The following is a 14,277-nucleotide window of genomic DNA, read 5'->3' as shown; positions in this document are numbered from 1 at the left end:
TTGGGTGAACTAACCCTTTAAAGCACTGATATACTTCAAAATCTAAAAAACAAACTTCTGGTGATGTCATTTTGAACAAAATCAGGCCAAAACCAAGTTCAGTTGGAGTTTCCGGAAGTGTTCGCTCCAGCCGTTGAATCTTTTCTTTTAACCATTGGTCCATGGCAAATACGTAACAGGTAGATATGGCCTTCTTTGACTGGGAAAACATCTGCGTTTCATTTCTTCTGCTCAGTCCGGCGAGGTCAGAAATGAACACACTGGAGAACTGCTTCATAGCATTAACTAAAGCTGTAACTCTAACTGAAAGCAACACAGACACTTTTTTTCTAATGTTTAATACTGTAAAACTGCTTGCTTTATAGCAACCTGTTGCATAAACATGACATGACCTGACTGGAGTGCTGAACTGCAAAGCTGTGCAAACACATATCTATGATGAGATGCTTTTTTAAACTGCTGTTGATTACAGCGAGGAAAGCACACAACACATATGCATGCATGCATCTCAACCTGGTGGTTTCCGGATGTTCACGAACAGTAAACTGGCATTTCAAACTTTTTTACCCCATGCGAAGAACTAAAAAAAACTGTGCTTTAAGTATATCAGGGCCTTTATGCACATCCTTTCCAACGAAAGCCTCACTGTAGGGAATCTCCCATCACCCACCACTTGTGCCACGATGTCCTCCAGTTGTTCCCTGTGCACTGACTTCAGTGCGTTAGTGGCTTCTATCACTTTCTGCCTGCCCTGGTTAATCAAATCCTTGAACACGGAGAGAAAGAATAAAGTGTGAGAAGAAACACTGAAAATGCTAGACAAGATGATTTGATATTTTCACAGAAATAACTAGCATTCGTAAACAGCAGCTGGCAGAGCACAAGCCAAATGTCGGTGCTTGAGAACGCATGTTCACGCAATTAGCTGCCGACTGAAAGAATGTGAAAAGAGCATGTGGAGCTCATTACTTACCTCCAACTGTTGGTTGCTCATGGAGGCCAAGGCAGCCACGTTGAAAGGGAAGTAAGAGTTTGGTCCTGCTCCCACGCCCATTTGAGAATATGACGGCTGGTTGATACGCATGGACAGACCCTAAAACAATAGACGAGCGGGTCCATCAGTCGAAAAGAAACAGAGAATCTTCATTTTATGAGATGAGGTCACAGAGAAAAATCACAATTGTAAATAATCTTCAAATCAGGTTTGGTCTGACAGATGACTCAGTCTTCCATCACACTAGCACTTGCTGAAGGGTAATCAAAGCATTGCTTTTTCTTAATTTTCCACTCCATTTGCGACTTTGACATGATTTGTCTGCGAACTGGCAAAGACGCAAGCCGACCGATAATTCCCAGCCAACAGATCGCTGGAGGATCCAAAAAATCCTGATGTGCACCCATGTGAACCTCTGTTAGGGTCCTGCCCAAGCTGTGTTTGTCTTCCGGCTCTAAACAGAACTGAAGGTCAGCAGGACGGCTGTGTTTGTGTGTAAATCAGCTACCGAGGCAGATGCAGCCAGTCCTCTAATTGGTGCACGCAGCTCGTAAACACACTCCACAGCTGAGTGTCCGGTGTTCAGACCTGGAACGAGCAGGTGTGCGGCAGAGATGCCGGCGTGGATCACAGCTGTGCCGCAATCTATACAGACGCTCATTTAATCTGGTTTCAAAATGTGATGCTCACAGTATGACAGCTTTCAACTAACTCAGAACTCGATAGGGTTCTCTAATCACTGCAAGTGACTGCCTAAAATCCACTTTAAGGGTTCTGGCAGAGTTAATGATTTTAAGGCAAATCACATTATACAAATCCCTGCATACACAAATGACTGTAGCGAGATGATCAAAAGCAGGTGAATTCTTTTCGTTGCATATAAAAGCTATGGCCAAGCGATTCGCTGATGAAATTACTTTGATTTAAGCATAATATTTAAAACGTCTTGCCAAAAAATAACATGAAATTTAGGAGGTGGATTACATGTGGTGCAGAATCTGTGCCAATGTGGTATGAATTACACACACGCACACAATCCAAAGACAGTCTGCACTGTCTCAATGATCCCAGCAGGTATAACAAACTCCAGCCTACAAATACAGCTCCTGCATTGGGCACTAAAGTTATAGTGATATTTTCCATGCTCCATGTAGTGCAATACGAGCAATGTTCACTTCGGTCATTTTTACTGCTGGAGTATTCAAGGAAAGGAGTCTGTGCTTTCTATAATTGTAGGTCTATTTGCAGATGAACATTCTTTGCAATTTCATTGCTTCTCACTTTTTTCCAGCAAAAGTTGAAAGTTTAAGTAATTTAACCCCATTATAGATGGATTCATTTTTGAAGAAGCATTTAGGGGACTACAGAATTGTTTCGAATGAATCAGTGTAGATATTGTTGCAATTGCCAAAGGAATAATTAGTGGATCTGAACGGAGAGAATTAATAATAATATAATTCAACTGCAGAGTCAGAGTCATTTCTTCTCCCAAAAAAACTCCACTAATGAGGCCCGAGGATGAGGAGTCTCTAATATCAAGTCAATGAAGATTGGTGTGCTTCAGTGGGTCTAAGAGGAACAACTACCGCCCAAAGAACCCTCTTCAAGCAAACCCACTGGATTTATGCAGCCCTGAATAAAGCTTTCTGTTTCAAGGAGTTTAATGTAAGTGCATATGCACACAGTAAGACCTCTCTCATGTCGTTTCTAAAAGTGTGGGTTAATGTCTTGTGATGCTTTTACACTACATTATTATTTGTGAGGTGTGGTCCATCGCTGAAGAAATGATCATCAAATCAGTAATGAAAGATTAAAAAAAAACATGCACCTGAAGTATGGATGAAATCTAAGATTATATTTACAAACTGATATAATGGTATTACACAATATATATATATTTTATCATTACATGTATGTAATAGTAAAGGGCTTGTGTGGCTACACACCTTCTTTTCGGCCTCGTATTCAGCCCAGGCTGCTTTACGATCTTCCTCACTCAGTGCCTCTTCCTCCTTGTGGTCCAGCAAAGAGTCGTGCTCGTGGTAGCCAACGATATGATCTTTGTAACTGTGAAGGAGTTCTGCCAGGAAAGGATCCTGAGATGGGAGAAAGTGCCAGAGAAAGATGGGTCAGCATCCCACATGAACACACACACACACAGATCTAATCCTCTAATAATCACCATTACCAGCATAATTATTGAGCTCTGGATTAGTTCAACTACTAATCTTGAATACAAAGGAGTCATATCATACATTTTATCATTTCATTTAATGTTTTCTTAATGCATGTAATAGACCCTCACTCATCCAGCATTGTTTATTTATGTTAAAACTGGATTTCCCATTGAAAATGTCAGACTTCTCTCTGGTGACGTATAGGGCTGAAACGATTAGTCGACATTATCGGCAATAAAAAATTGTCTACAAATATTTTTGTTGTCGAGTAGTCGTTTGATTTCATTTGACCTAATTTAGAGCCTGCAATAATGCGATTTGACCAGTGTGGTACAAGACTGTAGTTCAGCCCTCCTCGATGCAATTCAAGAGAAGAAGAGACACAGCGATCAGCGCTGCTTCAGAGAAGCGCACCCGAGCGGAATCGAATGGCATTTGGGTATGAAAATATATGATGCACGCTTTCCTCTCAATAACGACATGAACAACAACAAAATCACAGCAGTGTGAAAGCAGCAGTTAAAAGTGCATCTTATTACACCAATGTGGATGTTTGCACGAGCTCAGTAAAGCATTCACGTCTATAGTATTTTATGCAATACCTTAAATCAAGAGGCTTTACAGTATTAAACATTATTATTAAATATCTGATTAAAGTGATAGTTTGGTTTGCAGAGATCAAAGCTTAATCTAGCTCAGGACTGTTTTGATTATCATAACCCAGTAAGGTATTTTAAGAGAGATTACTCTTCCAGTCAAAAGTTTTTGAATGGTAATGTTAAGATTTTTAAGGTTTTTTTTTTTTTTTTTTTTTTTTTAAAGACGTCTCTTCTGCTCACCAAGCCTGCATTTATTTGATCCAAAATACAGCAAAAGCAGTAATATTGTGCAATATTTTTAGGATTTAAAATAACTGCTTTCTATTTGAATATACTTTAAAATGTAATTTATTCTTGTGATCAAAGCTGCATTTTCTCCAGTTGAATCTAATCTAAAGAAACATTTATTATTATTATTATTATTATTAACAATATTTAAAACAGTTGAGTACATTTTTTTTCAGGATTCGTTGAATATAAAGATCCAGAGATCAGAATTTATATGAAATAAAAAGCTTTTGTAACATTATACGCAATACCATTCAAAAGCTTGGAGTCAATATCATTTTAGTTTTTTTTATTGGGGTGGGTGTGTGTGTGTGGGGGGGGGGGGGGGGTGTTATTGTAGAAATTAATACTTCTATTTAGCAAGGATGCTTTAAATTGACAAAGACATTTATAATGTTACAAAAGATTATTATTTCAGATAAATGCTGATCTACTGAATTTTCTATTCATCAAAGAAACCTGAAAAAAATATATTTAGCTGTTTTCAACATAATAATAATAATAACAATAAAAATAAATGTTTTTTGGAATATTAGTATATTAGAATGATTTCTGAAGGATCATGTGACTGGAGTAATGATGCTAAAAATCCAGCATTGAAATCACAGGAATAAATTACATTTTAAAGTGTATTCAAATAAAAAAGTTGTTTTAAATAGTAAAAAAAATTTAAAAAATGTCACTGTTTTTGCTGTACTTTGGATCAAATATATGCAGGCTTGATGAGCAGAAGATACTTCTTTAAAAACAATGTTATGACTGGTAGTGTATCTTGTGAATGAAATAGTTTATCCAAAAATAAAACATCTAATCACTTACCTTTATTTTTTTTCTTATCCGTATTATACACTTATGAAAGGAGATGTTAGGCAGAATGAGCTGTCATTCAGTTAATTTCCATATAGTAATTAAACGGTAAATAAGAAGGTTTCTCTGTCATCTCATTTTGTGTGTCAAATATATTTATTTGTATAAATTAATTGTATAATAATTGTAATTACATAATATTATTTCCCAAAGCTGAAGTGATTAGACTATCTTATTTGTTATGTATATAACAGTTATTAATTAATTGCAAGAGCTGAATAATCAAAATCAAATTCTATCGTTAGATTAATCGATTATCAAAATAATAGTTTGTTGCAGCCCTAGCGACAGATGTAGGACTTCTCCAATCATTTAGCCTGATTAATCTTGTCCCTGAAAGCTGGGCATCTGTTACACTTGAATGTACAACACAACAGAGATGAAAAGATGTCTCGCTACCTCCATTTCACTGTGACTTTAAAAGAATTTAACTACCTCAGATGGCCTAAGACTCTGAGCAACTAATACAAGTCACGTGGATGTATTCATGCACTGGATGTCAAAGTTAGACAGGTTCAGAATGTGTTGTTTCTGCAATTTAGTTTCAAGAAATGGTGTTTCTGGAATAGGGTCTAGTTTTAGAGCTCTAAAAGTTAGAGTGCGTTTTCATGATACAAGCTCTTATCTCATAATGAATAAATAAAACCGTCAATTAGCAGTTAGGTTGTGATGCAAAGCTAAAAATAAAAAAAAGAAAGAGTCCAAGTGTTCACAAGAGGACATATTTAAAATAACTTTCATGCAACTCTAGTATCCATGACTACACTGTTATTGAAAACAACACCTGAGCGGAGCACGATTCACATCCAGGCCTCGTACAAACATGGTTTAAAATTACTCTACAGCGATTGTTTGCTTTTCTTTGTCTTGCCTGCAACTTTACATTAAAAAGGTCAAGATCTAGAAATATCTGCTGGATCCCAACCATATGAACATAAATGAGTGAGTTATGTCATCACCCGATTTAGCAGCAGCAACAACAAACAAAATGAAGCAAAAACAAAATTAATCATAATCATCATAATGTTCAAAAAGAAAAGCCTCACGATTCTAAATGTAGGACTTCTGACTAAACTGCTACAGACAAGGTTTAGATAAACGGAATCTGATGTACAAAGTAAGCAGACCTCAATCGTCCTCCAAAGAGCCTCTCATGATTAACCAGATATTGGTTTATTTCAAGAAATAAAGATAACGGCAGTAAGACAGGTACCAAAAACAGAGCCATGCCTTCTGCATTACAGCAGAATGTAATGGAGAACGCAGCTACAGATCCGTTCACATGAAGGCTTTTCAGTAAGTGGCTCTGAAAGCTGGAAAATAAAAACACGTGGCGAAAGCAAGCACAATCATGCCAGGCCTGGCCTATACCCTCCACAATCCCGACTGGATGAGTGATGGTAATTTCTGGCTAAGTGGCTAAATTAAAACATGGCTGGATGCTGCCATGTGAGGAACCCCTTCTGCATCACAACCGTGAAGAAGACTGCATGGAATAGATGATGTCTTGTTAAAAGCGTGCAGAAGACGAGGGGGAACTGAAGTGTGAGCTGCATGTCTGGAGCAAAAGACAACTCCATGATGAAGAGGTTGTTTGAGCACATTTCAAACACTCACCATCATGAGAGGGCCGACCTGAGCTTATATGAACATTGGCCAATTTTGAGCTGGGTAAATGGGTCACAGAGCCGCTGGGTCAAATGACAGTGAAGCCGTCCAGGGGAGCAGGGAATGCTGGGATTCCTGATTAATCTCCAGGCTGGAGCTCTGCGGGTGGTCTCGTCTGTCTCAGTAACCTGCCCTACATGTGCATCTCGACCGAGGGCACTAATGACGGTAACAAGAACTCCGGCATTGTCATACTGTGAGCTAACCCCACGCATAATGACGGGATTAGGAAAAGGATATCGTTTTACTTCATGCATGGATATGGAATAGGCTGGGTGGGGGAATGGGGGAATCAGCAGACTGCAGATTCTTTTTCTTTCTTTTCTCAGGGAAATGGGGAGTGGGGATCCCACAGGAAGTCAAACGTTGGGGGGAAGCACTTTGCTTTTGATCAAAGCATGGAGGTGCATGAGCCAGACTGCTGCAAGGATAAATACTGCCCCAGGTGGGGAACAGTCTATCTGACCATGTCTGAAGACCACGCTCTTTCTCATCTACAAATATCACAACCGTAGAAATCGTTTCCTTGTGAGTCTTTCCAGTTTTTTAAAAAAGATTGTAGACCTTTATAGACATCTCTGTAACGCTTAAGTAAAAAAATTACACTGAGCAATGTTAGAAGGTGCACCAATCATTGAAATCAGACATTCCTAGTGCACATCAATATTACTGTCAGAATTAGTCGTTTTTAGGCAGTTTACAGAATTGTTCAAGAAAACTGACCTTTTGTAGTGCCACTTAAAACAATGATGAGAATGCAACATGAACCACTCAAATGGTGCACAATAAGGCAATAAGACTTTCTGTACAGGTAATCTTTTATGTCCAGACATAGTTTTTTTGGACAAATTTTTTTTGCCTGAACAGTGGGACTCTTAAAACATTATTTACTGCTCAATCTCTCTCTGCAAGAAATTTTTAAACCACCTTGAATAGCTATCAGGTAAAAACGGACAACAGTAAGCATTCTTCTTGTATGTTTTCCTAAATTAAAATGCTGAGACAGTGACACACATCATTGCTGGTGAAACAACATTCAAATAAACTGTACAAGCTCTGCTCAACTACATACATTCAGAAATTGGCAAACAAAGCCAATTTATTGAGACACAGTCCCAGGTGAACTTTGCTGGTGTGAAAAATGCAATCCGTTTCAAAAGGTACAAGGTCTTTTTTTCTTGCCATTTGTCGTCCTTCTAAATCGATTTCAGCACAACAGCCTCTTAAGGTTTCTGATCACCCCACCTCATATTAAATGCAATCCATGTTCACAAATTACTTTATTTCACTTATTACCATGGCCATAAACATCTGCCGTGTCCTCTTTAGAAGACAGGGTGTGAGGAGTGGGAAAATGGAAGCGTGACAGACCGCATCCATAAAAAGAAGCAAAAAAAGATACAGGAGCTTCAGAAAAGTGTGGAAGGATTTGTGTTTTCTTCAGATGTCTAAAAAGGGGCATATTGGTGAACAAAAATCGTATCTACCACTTTAAAATGAAGAGCCTAATGCTTGCCTCGGATTTCACAAGACATTATGTTTGACATGCAGGTGCATAAACTAAAGAAACCATGGGGTCCGGGGCAAGAGACTCAAGGAATGTGAAGGAATGAGATATTTGTAATACCTAACCTTAGCCAGGCAAAACGTGCTCTACAGCTGCACGCAAATTATACACATAACCTCAGTGCCCTGATATAAACAGTCTGTGTCTGCACAGCTCTTGATGTCTGGCACAGGGCTGGATGTCAGGTGTCCATCAGGCCTGCCTCAACTTTCATTCCATCTTTTCTACCATTTACTAAAAGGAATACGTCAGGGTGAGAACTTCTACAACCCACTGCAGTTCACACCTTCAGAGCTTTCAATCAAGCTAGGGCAAATATCTAAAAATGGAGGGTTGAAGGTACCCACTCATTTAAGGAACATCTGGGGGACTTATTAAGACCGGCTCTTGCACCTAATTATCCCCTTAAGTCGGTTCCTTTGCTCAGCGAGACCCAGTTGGCGGGGGAGCCTCAGCGAAAGCAAATTACCACTTTCCCACCGATGGACCACAGTCAGGAAGTGTACAGACCGATCCAACCGTGTCACTCAAGTCTACCCACGGGTCTCAGCTCTATAATGGGCCTCCAAAGAGCCCCAGGCAAGGCCAGACCCCAAGCTGGGTGGCTCTCGTGTCTGGGCCACACCACTCTTCTTTGTCATTAGAGTGGAAGTCCGCTAGCTTCCTTTGTCTCCAATTAGTTTCTCTGAAAAGCACAAGAACACCCTAAAAGGGTTTTGGAATAATGACTGTTCATCAGGTCAGGGGAGGTTTACAGTGTTCCTTTGAAAACTTCAGAGACGAAGTAGTGAATCAGCGTAACAGATGGCCTTCATGATGGCATGATGTTTGGGTGCGCTGCAGCGGCACACAGGTTCAGAAGCAGGATGTGTGCTTCAGACTGAGAGGGGGCAGGGAAGTCTTCCCAGAAACACTAGGGAAAGAATCAGGGGGCTGGTGGGAGTAGCTGCTATCGCCAGATCAGAGTAAGTTTGCAGTGTACTATTACAAAGTAAATCCCTTATACCCAATATCTCGAAGGCTTTTAAGGAGATGTTAACTTAACTATCAGGTTTTATTAGGATTTTAATATGTAGAATATTTAAACAAATGAACAAGATCACATTAACAGTGCAGACTTTGCACAAATGGAGTAAAAACAGGACTTAACCTCCAGTAAATGTCTTGTCCACCTCAGGCAAGTAAACATTATAGGTGGGGTTTCATTTTATATTATCTGATAAGGTTTGATTGATTTTTTTTCAATCCTTTTACCTGAATTTAGGACAAAGTCTGAATACAGATTCAAACCAATTAAATATATTAAACTCCTAGATTAATTTATAAAAATAGAAAAACAACAACAACATGTAAGGATCATACATCCCCTTTCAAAAACTTTTGTAATGGAGTTGAACAGTGGAGTTGAGTTTTACAAATGTGTTAACATTATTGTGAGAAGATGTCTATTCCTAAGTGTCAATTTCATTATTATTATTTTTTTTAACTGAAATTAGTTTTGTTATTTCCCTACAACAAAGTGAACATTGTAGGGGGAGTACATCAATTTAAGGCATTGTAGACTAGCTATTTAAATTATGTTAGCGAATAGTTCAAAACATCCAAGTTCTCTGTTCAAAGAACATAAGATTTGTGCTTAAAAAAAAAAGTGCAAGTGTCATTCTTTTGGCTTATAAAAAAAAAAGATTGATGCAGACACATTATGCAAGGTAAGGAAAGAGCGATAGGCAGAGGTCTGCCAGGTTTAGACATTTCCTGCGTTCCATAAACTTGGCGAGGGTTTTGTGAGAAACAGAGATATGACTACAGGCTTTGAGGGATGACTGACTCATCTTCAGACGATTACAGGCAGCAGATTCCATCCATTCTGGTGCACATATGGCCAAATGTGGTCATCTGCCGAACACAAAGGGAGGGCTCCAACTACAACAATTAAAAGCTTGATAAAGAACAACAAGCTTCTCAAACATCAACTCTAAAGTGAGCAGCTTGTGATAAAACATTGAGGACTTCAGCAGAAGGATGTGGGGGGCTGTGTCTTGCCCAGTATAAACCTTCTGTGGAACACAAGACATATATCTGCACAGCTGTGTGGTTTGGACACATTTGTTGGATGTGTACTGGATGCCTCCAATTAAAGGATCCCAGCATCATTGGCTCTGCAGTAAACAAGGGTCACAGAGTGCAGCTGTGTGCTGTTGTGAAAGACTGGATGTACAATCGAAGGCCGATGTGGTCCTGTAAAATCTTCAGGGGTTCTCTCTCATGTGACCTTGCACCTGTGCTTAGATAGGACAGAACTATTAAGATGAGAGCTGAGCACTGTTCCTCCAATCTTCATCCCTCTAGGAAGACTGAAAGCTTTGGAAACCAGGCGCATGAGTAAATAACAGCGTCTCAATCCTTGTGAACATCAAAAGGTAATGTGCACAGGATACAGACCAGGAGCATTCAACTTCAGCAGTGCAGGTACGATTCTGCAGTGAGGCAGATTTAGATTTTTACAAATCAGTGATTTGTAAACAAGCTCGGGTGCACTATATACCCAAGTTTTAATGCGAGTATACTGTAGGTAATCTGCAAGTAATCTATACACTTTACAGCAAAGCCACACAGCACCAATGCTTATATTGTGGCAAAATGTAAACTGTAGTTTCATGGTTTATATATATATAATTTTCATCTTCATACTTTTCAAAAGGATTACTAAAAATCCTTTCTTTGTATTGGTCTTAAGTAATATTCACATTCTCTGAGATACTGAATTTGGGATTTTCCTTAGTTGTCAGTTATAATCATCAAAATCAAAATAAATAAACATTTGAAATATATCAGTCTGTGTGTAATGAATGAATATAATATACAAGTTTCACTTTTTGAATGGAATTAGTGAAATAAATAAACTTTTTGGTGATATTCTAATTATATGACCAGCACCTGTATACAAGTACACCCATGTAGGCCATTATATACTTTATAGTGAGTCAAAACTGCTTGTAGCCCTAGTCTGCATAATATGCGAGGCATGAGGATTTTAACATCTAGTCAATATTAACTAGGCTAACCGTGATAGACTGTGTTGATGGTGATTACCAGTGTTAAGCCCCAACACCGGGCACGTCACTTGCCCACTGAACCCAACCGTAGTTTACTTTTTTTTTTTTTTTACAGTATTAAAAATCAATTAGTTCAGTAAAAGAACAGACACTACAATTAAAAATTGAACACGTCTGCTCAATGCAGTGTGCCGAACGAGATCCTCACAGATCAGATTTCATTTCTCCAGTGAGTCCAGCTGACTGACAAGAGCGAGGTGAGACAGACAAGACGATGGCGGATGATTTAGTTTAGAAACAAAATGCAAAAGCGCCTGTTTGGCAATATTTTGGATTTCGAAAAGCCTGTTTACTTTTGCCATTTATGGGCGATTTTGGAAGTTTTTGTAAACATTCGTTTGTTGTTTAATTGGTTTCCACACTGTTTGCAGATTTGTACTTTATTTAAACTTTGTGTCATTTATTTATTTTATTTGACATCAAGGTATATGCCATGCCTCCAAGCTTTCTTACTCATTTTGCTAAAACTTTCAACATCTCTTATTTATTTGGTTATATACTACACTTACACTTAGCAAGTACACTTAGCCCATTTCCAGTTTTGTATACCCATGTAAACTTTATGCAAGTTATTTGTTATTTTATATTAGTCATCGCCTGCCCTATAGCATGGTGGATTTTTATTTGTTTTGTTAATAAATGTTCTATGTTTTATAAATAGGCTAAAGTGAGTTTGCCGCTGTATTTTGTTGTTGTATTCAAGCAATTGACACTGAATTGCTGCTAATTCAAAAGTGAAAGTAATGCGCATGGTGCTTTTAAGCTATTCAAAAGCGAGGAAGAGAGGGAAAATTCAAACGAACTAAAAACGAACTATTGCTTTACGCTGAATTGCCGCTATTTGAAAGTGAAAGCATAATGTGCACGCCTCTTTTACAAGCAATTTAGAAGCGAAAGAAAGTGAGGAAAAGAGGGAATGGCCGCCTCCGCTGTGATACCGCGGTCACATGACGATTAACCGGTGGGAAAATTTGCTTTGAAATGATGCATATTGTGAAAAGAGCTATACACAGATTTGACAAATTGATACAGAACACCAATATGTTTTCTGGTGTTTTCACCTTGGGCAGCATGGGAGTGGCCCGCTTGCTCTTCTTCTCAGAGGGATCGTCCAGCTGGTCGGGCTCAAACGCGTAGAGCTCCGTCAGTTCGTTCATGGTAAAGTGACGTTCAATCTGCTGCTGGTCCACAACTCTGAAGGACAGCGACTGTTTGGTGACTTGCCGGTCATAGATCTTCTCCTCCATGGTTCCCTATAGAAAAGAAACATGTCCAAAAACATTCCAGATCTGATCTGCCCCGTCTGTGAATAAACGTGCATACTTACTGTCAGAACTACATTTCTCACCTGAGCCAAAAACCTGTAGACAAACACAGTCCTGACTTGGCCAAAGCGATAGACTCTGAATATGCTCTGAATGTCGTAGGATGGGTTCCATGAGGCGTCGAAAATGATGACCCTGTTTGCAGCTACCAAGTTGATCCCAAGAGAGCCAGCTCTGGTTGAGATGAGGAACAATCGACCCCTGTGGAGAACAAGAGCACAAGTGCTTGACAATCATGGAGAAACGGTTCTTGGGTTTGCTACACAAAAGGGAAAAACATCTTTACCGAACATTACTGGTGTCATTGAACTCCTCTGCCCATTTCTTCCTGGTCAGGGCGTTAGTTGAACCATCTAGACGATAGTAGTCAATGTTTCTGAACCACTTGCCCTCACCTTGAGGAAAGAATAACAGCATAGCCAGTCAACAAATAAGTTCTAGCAAAGGTTTTACGCTGCTGTCATCCCTGGTAGTGTTTGCTGTATATGGAGAGCCTAGGGGAAAGTATGTACCCTACATATGTGGCAAAGACCAAAGAACTCGTGTACAGCAATTAATATCGTGGCCTCCCACACTCGTGTTCATAACTAACATTTTACATGTTTCCAATTATTCCTCTGTGATCTTTTCATTACAAATAGCAAAGCCTTAAGCAAACATTTATTTTGAGAAATAAAAAAGGCCTAATCATTTTCAAAATGAAAGTTAAAACAGCTGTGAGGGTTTAATTGGGTCTGTGACCTTATTCCAGAGGCTTTATGTTTACATGCACATATTTGTGTGTTTCTGCAGGCACTAAACCCAGATCCGTGTCAGATGTGTGCACAAATATCAGATGTAACCACAGTTTGCACTCACTGGATCAGTGCTCGCTTATTTACTGATATCAATATTCAATTTACAGCAAATATAATTCAAATAAAAACTGCAGGACTGGCTATAAACACAGCAAAACACACAAACATGTGCCACTGTACAAACCATATGAAGTCAAGATGTGGAGCAAGACATTACATTTTGAAAGTTTTTCCACATTTTCTTTTCTTTGGAAGTATGGACCGACTCATCGCACAAGAACAATAAGAACCGGAGTAACTAGTCTGAGATTTGATTTCATGCTGACATATAATTTAAAATAATGCACTGCACAAAATAATGAATACAATATCCTGTCATTGTTTGTAAGAGATTAATTACGAAAAGCATGCAGACGTTAAGTGGCAGAAATGTCTAGCACAGAAAATCCAAAAGATTACAAAGCACCGTGATTAAGGCTCAGGGAAAGCATTACCTTTGTACGGAGAAAGCTTGCCTTCCTCTTTGGCTCTGCCTGCCAACTCCAGGAAATCTTCAATGAGGTCCAGAGAAATGAGAGACTGGCTGAACACCAACCTGAGCACACAGGACACGTGACCGTATGACACGGAGGACCATCAATTCTGAGCCTGAACTGTTTGCTAGTCTGACAAAACTCAACTCACACTTTTTCTTCCAATTCTTCAGCCATGCGGAGGATCTCAAAAAGAAGCACCATTTTCCCAGAATGCTCCAGCACCTCAGAATCGGTCTCAGTCACAAACTCTTTGTACCAGTCTGGGGAAGGGCTTCCAGGACCGGAGTTTGGCGCCCGAACTGAGGAAAACATCACAGATACACACTGTTGAGGCCATATGTGA

The 14,277-nt window shown here is 39.2% G+C and overlaps 1 protein-coding gene across 1 annotated transcript in view; it reads right to left on the bottom strand.

Annotated features, from left to right (window-relative positions):
* LOC132114049 (transcriptional regulator ATRX-like) overlaps positions 1-14,277 on the bottom strand; it is a 37,348-nt gene that overhangs the window by 3,994 nt on the left and 19,077 nt on the right. Inside the window, exons 25-32 of the mRNA XM_059522177.1 lie at positions 14,083-14,233; positions 13,893-13,993; positions 12,888-12,996; positions 12,625-12,802; positions 12,338-12,529; positions 2,941-3,090; positions 974-1,093; positions 671-766 (exon numbers count right to left, since the gene is read on the bottom strand). Coding sequence (XP_059378160.1) covers positions 671-766; positions 974-1,093; positions 2,941-3,090; positions 12,338-12,529; positions 12,625-12,802; positions 12,888-12,996; positions 13,893-13,993; positions 14,083-14,233 — 1,097 coding nt within the window. The remainder of the gene's footprint in view (positions 1-670; positions 767-973; positions 1,094-2,940; positions 3,091-12,337; positions 12,530-12,624; positions 12,803-12,887; positions 12,997-13,892; positions 13,994-14,082; positions 14,234-14,277) is intronic.

This window comes from Carassius carassius, chromosome 33 (genome assembly GCF_963082965.1).
Source record: "Carassius carassius chromosome 33, fCarCar2.1, whole genome shotgun sequence".
Lineage (NCBI taxonomy): Eukaryota > Metazoa > Chordata > Actinopteri > Cypriniformes > Cyprinidae > Carassius > Carassius carassius.
Note: the sequence above shows the minus strand (reverse complement) of the source record. Positions and strands in the feature narration are given on the sequence as shown.